The sequence below is a fragment of the Arachis hypogaea genome, chromosome 17 (assembly GCF_003086295.3).
Source record: "Arachis hypogaea cultivar Tifrunner chromosome 17, arahy.Tifrunner.gnm2.J5K5, whole genome shotgun sequence".
In the NCBI taxonomy this organism is placed as follows: domain Eukaryota; kingdom Viridiplantae; phylum Streptophyta; class Magnoliopsida; order Fabales; family Fabaceae; genus Arachis; species Arachis hypogaea.
Genome location: NC_092052.1, coordinates 14,811,372 through 14,821,551, shown reverse-complemented (window position 1 = coordinate 14,821,551; position 10,180 = coordinate 14,811,372). Strand labels below are relative to the sequence as shown.

General features: G+C 32.2%; 1 protein-coding gene across 1 annotated transcript; it reads right to left on the bottom strand.

Moving 5' to 3' along the window:
* Positions 1-4,433: 4,433 nt before the first annotated feature.
* On the bottom strand, positions 4,434-9,054 carry LOC112765045 (uncharacterized). Its single transcript, XM_025810905.3, has 10 exons — positions 8,240-9,054; positions 7,982-8,119; positions 7,407-7,598; positions 6,538-6,675; positions 6,321-6,442; positions 6,040-6,172; positions 5,785-5,914; positions 5,569-5,648; positions 5,288-5,422; positions 4,434-4,933 (listed from the first exon to the last, which is right to left on the bottom strand). Exons 1-10 carry the CDS (start codon positions 8,777-8,779, stop codon positions 4,709-4,711), a joined length of 1,833 nt encoding a protein of 610 aa, XP_025666690.1. The 5' UTR covers positions 8,780-9,054; the 3' UTR covers positions 4,434-4,708.
* Positions 9,055-10,180: the final 1,126 nt, after the last annotated feature.

Genomic DNA, 10,180 nt, shown 5'->3' with positions numbered 1-10,180 from the left:
ACCAAATTAGTCTTTCACTTTGCATTAAATGATTTATTTTAGTCACTGAAATTAAATGTCGTACACCAAACTAGTCCGTTCACTATTTTTTCTTATTTTTTTAAATTTAAATTTTTTAATATCTTAAATGCACTAATTTCAATTCTATTTTTTCATATGGCATTTAAATACAAGTGTTTTCATAAAAAAATTTACGATTTTAATTTTAATTATATAATTTTTTATATAATTTAACATTGGTAAATTTTGTAATATATAAGAATATTATAAAAAAAGAATTATATGATTGATTAGACACATTTTTCATAAAAAAATGTGTTTTTAACAAGAAATCAATAATTAAAATAAATATTTTTTCTTATGAAATACACGTTTCTGTTATGTATAAATGGACTAGACTGAAGATACTTCAAGCGCTCTCACTACCATCTCCGACCTCTTCAGTCTAGACGAAAGAGGTCGGAGATGGTAGCGATGATACTTGAAATGACTTCATATCAACTCCAAGACGGTAGTTAAGGGTATCCACAAGAGAAAAAATATTTTATAAAAGCACTGAAAGAGGTCAGAGATGGTAGTGAGTGCTTGATATGTCTTCACGTCAACTCCAAGACGGTGGTTAGGAATATTCGTAAGAGAAAAAATATTTTATAAAATCACTTGTATTTGAATAACATGTGAAAAAATAGAATTGAAATTAATGCATTTAAAGATATTGAGAATTTTGAATTTATAGAAAAAAAAGGAGAAAAAACTGGTGAAGGAACTAATTTGGTGCACGACATTCAATTTCAGGGACTAAAATGAGTCACTTAATGCAAAGTGAAGGACTAATTTAGTGCATCTATAATCAGTGATGGATCCAGAAAATTTTAATAATGGAGACAAAATATATATATAATACGATAATAATTTTTATAAAAAATATTATATGTACATAAAAAATTAACTACCAAATTATTTATGTATAAATACATGTGTTTTTTAACTCAATTTTAATATATATTTTGTATTTAAATATATATTCTTACGAATGATTATTTTTTATGCAGGTGTAGCATAACTATAACTATTATTATTATTATTATTATTATTATTATTATTATTATTATAGAATATGATCAATCTTTAAAATATTTATTTATCAAATTAAATACTAAAATACTAATTTAAATAATAACATATAATTTAAAATTCTTTTTTTTAAAGTTTTATATTTAAAAAAAAATGAATAATCTTTTTTTTTAACAATACAATTGAAATATTTTTTTATCTACATATATCACTAAATGATCATTTAAAAATTCACATCCCATACAATTAGGTCTTAATGATATTCATAATTCAAAAAGTTCTTTCAATTGATGTAGTTGTTATAAAAAAACTAAAACTAACTTCAAAAGAAGAAATATTAATGGATCAATAATATTCTTTCAAGTCGATTTCTAAAAAATAATATTAATCTTATTTAAATTTGAAAATTGATCATTATAACACATTTAATATGAAATTCTCAAATTGAATATAAAGTTTCAAAAGTTGAGTAAAATTTTGTTGTGGAGTCAAAATCAATAATTTAATAGGGACAAAAAAATATTATTATTATATACTAAAAAATTTCAAATTGTAGTGGGGACGCTTGCCCCCACATCCTTATATGTAGAACCGTCCTTGTCTATAATGATGACATAATGGATGACACGTGGACGAATACTGTTACAACACGTGGCACAACCATCCACATCAACATGCCACGTGTCACTGGTCATCACACCACCATATCATTATACGTGGCCAAACCATGAAATGACGTGTCACTAACAGCCTACGTCATCAAGCCATGTCATCACGTCGCTAATAAAAAATGGGTCAGAGACTAATATAGTGCACTTTTGTCGATCTCAGAGACGAAATTAGTGCAATTAGAATATCAACGATGATTTTAGTGCACAATGTCAATCTCAGTGACTATTTTGAGGTTTAACTCTCTCAAAGTAGGGGTGGCAACACTACCCGAACCCGCGGGTACCCACCCCGCCCCTACCCGTTCGGGGCGGGTAATTACCCGCCCCCGCACCGGGGCGGGTTTTCACGGTGCGGGTTCTTGGGCGGGGCGGGGCGGGGTCGGGTTTAGGTTGAACCCGCCCCTACCCGCCCCGGTATATATAATATATATGTAAATATATATATTTTTAATATATAATATACGTAACATATATAAAATAATTAGTAAAATGATTAATAATATTATATCATATATAAATTTTTACTTTAATTTATATTATGTATGTAAATTGTGGTTATATAATTTTTAAAATTTAATTTTTTTGTTGGATTTAATAATTATAGGGGCGGGTAGGGGCGGGGCGGGTTAGGGTTTAACATTTTACAACCCGCGGGTAGGGCGGGACGGGTTTGATGCGGGTTTTTTGTAGGGCGGGGCGGGGTTGGGTAGAGCAAAAACCCGCCCCTACCCGCCCCGTTGCCACCCCTATCTCAAAGCACATGCATTACTCTCTCGTTGCCGCACTTGGAATCTTAAACCGATGTAATCTTTTTTGGGTAAAATACTAAATTGGTCCCCTATGTTTGGGCGTAATCCTGTTTTGGTCTTTAAAGTTTAAAGTGTCCTATTTAAATCCAAAAAAATTTCATTTAGCTTCAATTTAGTCCCACCATGAGGTCAAAATTAAATAATTAACAAAATGTCCTATATAACAGCAGTATAAGAACAAGGTCGATAATCTGAAAAATAAGTACAAAGCTCTAAAAGCACAAAATCAACTATAGATGTATCAATACATTTATTTATCATTTTTTTATAATTTAAATAAAAATAAATAAAACTTTTTTAAATTTAAATAAAATACTTTAAACTTTAAAAATTAAAACAAAATTACCTCCAAACATAAGAATCAATTTAATACATTACTCAATCAATCTTTTATTTTAGTGAGAACCAATGTAATCTTAAACCAACGTGTACCTGTACATTAGTGGGTCAAAGGTTGTCTACCTAGTCACCACAATACGGACCACCAGAAATATCTATAACTAAAATTTTAAGAATAATTAAGGAAGATGGGGGCGGGAATCCCTGCTTGAGTTCCCATTTGCCTCGGTTTTTTTTTTTTTTCATTTTCGTCTTATCGAAAAAATTTTCCATCTTTAAATCTTCATTGGCTGTATTTTGTGTCTTTGAAAATTTTACCACCTCTACAATTAGGCCCAATTTAAATAAATAATTTAAATAATTTTTTTTTTTTGAGAAAAAATTTAAAGTATAAAAATTTTTATTAATAGTAACATATAAATACATTATTTTATATTTAAATTTTTAGTTATAGAAATATTTATTTTAAAATTGTAGCGTTTGGATAAATAACTCAAAAAATATAATTTTTTTTTACATAAAAAAATAGATATTAAAATAATGATGATAAGAAATACTTTTCGATATTAAATGTAGATTTTACATAATCTAATCATTAAGATTACATTTGATTAGGCAATTGATTCTTTATTTGTTCTCTTATTAGTTTCATTTTTCTAGCGCTTTCAGCATTCGATTCTTTCCAACTAATATCATTAGAAATTGGTTCTTCTACTCATCCATAACGGTGTTCTTGTATGTGGTGCATAGTAACAAAATTCTAATTCACACTAATTTTGATGGTAATGCCAAAAAAATTATTGTGTAGTTAGTGTTTACTGTTTTATTGTGTATGATATAGTAGGTGAAAATAAAAAATAAATGTAAAATGTGTGTTAATGTATATTTTGTTGCTGTTTTTTAATTTTTTTTTACTCCTATTAAAACTCCCTCCTATTTTATTGGGAAAAAAAACTTGCTATAACTAACTATACAAATAATAGCAAGCTATATCAAAATAAAATCACAAGTAAAAAATGAAATTAAAACTGAGATTTCATAACACACACAACAAATAGTAGTGGAAAGCTAGTGTTTCTAGCAGATGAAACTTGCAGTGAAAATGGTATTAGAGGATTAATATTTTCAGCAAACACAAATTTTTTCACAGAACCAAAAATAAAAGTAGAATTTTTTTGTTTTGAAGTCAATTTTTTTACGGAAGTAACAGAATGACTTATAAAAAAAAAGAAATTCTATATTTATACTTCTTCAAAAGATTGTGAATTAACTTTTTAAAAAGCTAAAAGCTTTTCTTTGACAATCACGTCTAATGTGACTTTTTATAATACAAAAAAAACTTCTGTTACTTCTCAAACATACTCTTTAATGCTTCGTATCAAGGATAAGATTTTTGCTAAAAATGGTCTTGTCCACATATAGTAAGAAAATTTTAAAAGAAAATTTAATTTTTTTTCAACATGTTAAATATATAAAAAATAATCTCAAAAGAAAATATTATTCCGGTCCCAAGAATGTGCATAACAAAGAAATCCAAGAATAAACCAGAATGAGAACAAATATGAATTAAAACCCTTCAAAATTTGCTTCCAATCACAATTTGTTTCAACTTCATATAAATTTCCTCTATAGCCATTTGGGCACACACTTATCTTAGATCAATAAATAACAAAGCCTTTTAACTGTGGAGAAAGTTATTTCTCAAATTGACCTACATCTAGGGAACACACATGACCCCCTATGCGTACCCCATTTTTGTTTGATTTCACTATGTTTTGGACTGTTGTAAGTTAAATGGTCCTCGTCCATGCCAACCTAGGACAGGTTCAACATCTCTGACAGTTTCTTATAATCCAAGAAATGCATGTTCTGCGACAAGAAAACAGCACCAACAGCAAGTACAATAGAAACGAATGCCATGCTCTTCATGCATCCATGACCTTGCGACAATTGCCGCAGAATAACTTTGCAGTGCTTGTCAGCATCCTTCAATAATGCAAGGCGAGCACCGTCCTCCACCTTAGACAAACCCTCTTCATTCTATGAAAGACAAATTAAGCGAGAGAGATGAGGTTTTTCCGGTTACAAATACAGTGAATCAAAATCAGGATTAAGATAAAATAAAATGAATCCTCTAGAATGAATTAGCTGACACAAGAACATCACATAGGTTCTCTATATTGGACTACAAATTTCCTAATTATGTCACACACAATCTTATTGAAACATATGCAGAGATTAACGAGTTTAAGGACATTGAATTACATTCAATAAAATTTAACATCAAAATCAGACAACACTTCTAATGCCTACCAATTAAAAATGCAACAGATAGGTCACTTAAAAGAGTAGTGATGCAAATGTATTGACTTAAAAGAAAAGAAAACAATTTACCTTCTGGATGAAGCTTTTGAGAGCTTCACTTAAAAGATCAGAACTTGAATGTGTGATGATGTGTTCCTTCCAGTCATCAGAAAGCTTTCTCAATACAACAATACTTACTTCAAGGTTATCCATATATAGCGAATCCTGTTTCCAAGCATTCAATTACATATTCATATTAGTAAGTAGGGAAAGAGTCACTTGGCGATGACCTAAAGACTAATATAGGGAAGGAAACAAATGAAAAATTCAACATCGAAAAAAGAAATGGAATATTATTCTGTTGTGCTCACCCATTGCTTGTAACATTCAGGGTTCTGAGCCAAGCACCACATAACAATGTCACTTGCCTCCTTTGATAGGTCAGAATTGGCTGTAAGAGAATAAACCATCTTAGCTTTCACACTAAAAGGAAAACACCAACTCCTTGAACTCTTCAGTAGATACTGAAGACAGCATGCAAAAGAAAAGCAACACACACTATACAATCTACATTAACTGGGCATTACCTTCTCCAGCAGCTTTAATTGCAAAGCTTAATATCTGCTGCGCAAGTTGCTTTGTTGCTTTGCTTCCAGGCGATCCCGCCAGGGCTACCTCCTTTAATGTTGGATAAACAGCTGCAAATCTCTCAGTGGCCTTAAATAGATATACGAGGAAAAGAGAAAATAACGGATGAGTAACTAAAGATTGCAATCCACATCATTAGATGAATTACAAGATTTAATCCCCAAAAAAGAAAAGAAAAATAGAGGAACTTCTACTTTGACCCGGGCTGAAGGAGGAGGGAAAGTGATTCTCAATAGAGTGTCAAGAGCTGATGGCGGCACAACGCGCTCCCCCTTTCTGACAGCCCCATTTAGCAAGATAGGACGAGCTTTAGGATATGCAATAATTCTGTTCAGAAAAGAAATACAACAGAGCAAATTCATAAAAAAATAAAAAAATAAAACAAAGAAATAAAATAAAAAAAGAAAAGGATCAGCGATCAATTCTGCACCTCTTACATGAAGAATTAGGGAAAATAGATAAAAAGATTCCTAACCTTTCAACCAACTGCAAAATCAAGTCTCTCGACTGCGGATTACAACTGGATTTGCCGCAGAGCATAGGTAAGAGAAGAGAGACCCACAAGTACAACCCTACAACTAAATCTCCTTGAGAAGCCTAGACAAATTATTATCAGGTTAAAAATCCATAAAAAAATAATTCATATTTTCGGATGTGGCAAGAAGGTGCTAAGTCATGTTGAAAACAGTCACCTGAGCTATCACCCAAATAATGAGAGGAAGTTTATCCTGACCTTGATATTTTTGACTCTCCTTCATTATTGGCAATAAACTAATCATGACATCAGGTTTTCGTCGAATTATCATCGCTAAAGCCACAAATATGGCAACCTGTAGTTCAAATGATATACCATGTTAACATCAAACAGAGGTTAATCATATGTTGTATAAGTCATATGTGGACAATAAGCATAAAGCAATACAAGGTTTTTGACTGGTATTTCCATAACTATATTTAATTAGGGGACAATGTTCTAACTATCAATAAGTAGTAAAAAAGTATTCGAAGTATGCTTAAAGAAGTGACACTACAGATGACCAGATAAGGACATATACCCTTTCCGAAATATCATAGCGGTGAGAGACTAAGAGTACATTTTTTTCACATTGAACAGGGCTATAATTACAGAAAATCAAACCTAAAATTATCAAGAATTGAGGATCAGACTCTCATACACTACTGTCCAAGGAGGCATGTATTTCCACCAGTCCACTAACATCCGAACTTGGTTCTAGCCTGATAGGATAAATTAAACCCCCCCCCCAAATTTTCATGTAGTTTTTACAAGCTAATCATGCATTAGTAACTCTTGATAACAAAACTATGGGTGTTTGTGAGTTTTTGTTTTGAAGGTGAAGGAAGGCAAGAGCTTGAAGTGTAAAGTCTTTTTTACTTCTCAAACCCTTACCTTACATCCCTTCTCCAAAACTCTAAACTTGCAAACCTTGTAAAAACACTCTAAGGAACCACATGAAAGATTTTCAAGATCTGAGCCTAAAAAATTAGTCAAAACCAATAAATAAACAAAGACAAACATAAAAATTCTGCTGCAGTATGGTACCTGAGATTTTGCCGAAGGTTGCTGCTGGACTACCTTTTTATTTCCCTTAACAACACCCTGATGAATTGTAAGGTCTGCAAGAATGCTGTCCAACGACCATAGCACAAAGGACCCAAGTGCTTCGGATGATCGATGGCCAATCCATTCAGTTGATAATTTATAAATATCCTCCGAGATATGTGAAAGAGGGATCTATGGGGAAACGCAAATAAGAAACACTTAAAACAATTAGTTAACAGAATTGCTACTATCTAAGCAACAAAAGATGATGCTGACCATAAAATAGAGCACCAGAGACCTAACAGATCAATCATTGAAAAAAATCTGATAAGTCACGGGAATCAACCTTTTCAAAAAGCAATTTAAAATGTCAAAATAAATAAATCAATCAAAACATTCCCTTCCAAACCAAAGCAAACAAGCAATACTTGCACTTCACAGTTGCAAACATTAGGTGAGAGAACAAAGCGAAATCCAACAAAAAGCTTACATCTATCACCTTCTAATCATAAGCCGAATAAAGCCTTTTGTTTCTTTTCTTTCGTTATAGGAAGGGGGGAAAAAAGACAACTTACATCAACAATCTTTACAACTGGAGATTCTTTGAAAGTCTTAAACCATGGGAATTGAGCTCCTCCAACAGATGAGAAGGCGCGGCCAAAATAATCAGCAAATCGCATCAACAAAATGTCTTCCTGAGATTCATATGAAGCCTGCACCACCAAAACACACGCACATTCAAATTTCCACAAATCACAATTCAGATCAATCTCAAACTTGAAATCAGAAGCAATCTCAAAAAATCAAAACCGAAATTGAGTTTCAAAACTCACCGTGATCTCAGCGAGAAACGCGGCAAGATCATCAGCATTGATCGTTGAAGATGCCTCTGACACCGTCACCTTTGGCTTCTTCGGCTTCTTTTGTTTCACCTTCTTCGCCTGAGAAGAGCCATTCAGAGCACCTCCCTGGTCGGCATCGCCACCGTCATCGTCCTCATCATCATCGGAATGCCGCAGCGATCTCTGCGGAGCAGCATCGGACGAGGCATTATCGCCGGCGATCTGAGCCTCAGCGATCCGGCGTCGACGCTCCTCGGAGTGGCGCTCAACGGAGCTGAAGACAGAATCAGAAGCTGCAGCAGAGGAGGAAGAGGCGGCGGCACCGTCAAGATCGGCGGTTACAGACTGCTTAGAGGATTTGTTCCGGTTCCGTTTGTTATAGGAAACCGTTTGCCATTGGTTGTTCAGCTGCGGCGGGGGTACATAATTAAACGTTGCTCTTCTTCTGTGAGCTTGATCTTCTTCCTCTTGCTCCCTGAGAATAGCTTCTATTAGTGCTGCGTTAAGTGAATTCTCTTCTTCTGTTTCCATCTTGTTTTATTCAGAATTGGAGTTATGTTGTTTCAGAGATAGAGAGTGTTGGATTGTTGTGATGAGTAAGGTCGTGTTTGGCTTATGACTTATGAGATTCAGAAGTGATGACAGAGGAACATGGAGACAGAGCAGAGGGAGCACTAGGGAGTGTGGGTGAAAGGACACGTGGGGGTTTTTTTCGTCTTCTTCTTCACTTTGACATCGATCCCTTCTTGAATTACGAGAATAGCATTTTATCCGTTTCCTTTCGAGGAAAAAATAATTAAGAGAGTAACCAGCTGCCAATTTAAATTGGATATTTTCATACTTAAATTTTAATAATATTTTTATAAGATAAGTTAGTATCTTTTAAGATAACGGAAAGATGAATTATCATTAATTGCAAAAGATAAAAATTCATTTCGTATTGTTGGATAACTTTACGTGGTTGTTAAAGAAATTTTTTTAGTTTTTGCCAATTTTTTTTCGTATTTCGGTAGTTGAATTTTCTTGTTCTGTTTCTTTTTAACTGTGATCTTCTCTATCTTCGCCTCATCCTAGTTTCAGAGATGCCAGAAAATAGCATTTTTGGGCGACGTAAACCAGCATTTGGATTTTGGTTCATGCATCATTCATTCTGGTTACGAATTTCTTTTTCAGGAAAGTAATTAATTACAAGATTTTGCAACGCCAACGCGTTTGCAAATCTCAGTTTGGTTATATATGGATATAAGTTACTACCAAAAAGATAAAAATAAAAAATTGTGGTTTTAAAAAAAAAGGAAATACAAAATTAATTTACATTCAATAGATTTTGACATTCTGTTTTATTATTGAATAACTTTTTAAGTTTTTATAAAAATTAATTTCTTTTTTCAAAAGAAGAAAAGTTAGGGCTTCTAAAAAATACTTCTCCTATACTTTTATTGATTTTGATTTTGTTAAATAAAGAAGCACTTAAGGAGATTTTTTATTTAAATAAAATTTTGATGTGAATTACCAATTTAAACCGAAATAGAAAAATGATATATTTGTGTTTTACGACGATTCTATACATTGTGGTACGAGATATGTATAATTTTGGGCAGAAAATATGGCTAATAAAGAAAAGGGAAAAAAAAAAGTGGTGACAATTTGATTTATATCAATTTAAAAAATAAAATCAATCTTATCTAAAAGATAAAATATATTACGATTTGTATTACATTAATTTAATTTTATTTTTAAAATTGAATTAAAATAAAATTGAATTAACTAATTTAAATCGAACCGATCTAATCCAATCTTATCAAACTTTATCTTTTAAATAGATTGATAATCAATCTAAACCTTGGTATGACTTTTCCTCTATTTTTTTCATACATGCTAATATCTTGTTGGCCAGAGAAACTATACATATAGGATACCATCAAGATATGT

Excerpts from the sequence above, each read along its gene's own strand:
- LOC112765045 (XM_025810905.3), bottom strand. The coding sequence starts at position 8,779 with ATGGAAACAGAAGAAGAGAATTCACTTAACGCAGCACTAATAGAAGCT. Across the intron at positions 8,120-8,239 it reads CGTTTCTCGCTGAGATCACG|GCTTCATATGAATCTCAGGA; the intron begins GTGAGTTTTGAA and ends TTGGTGGTGCAG. Across the intron at positions 6,173-6,320 it reads ATTTTGCAGTTGGTTGAAAG|AATTATTGCATATCCTAAAG; the intron begins GTTAGGAATCTT and ends TTTTCTGAACAG.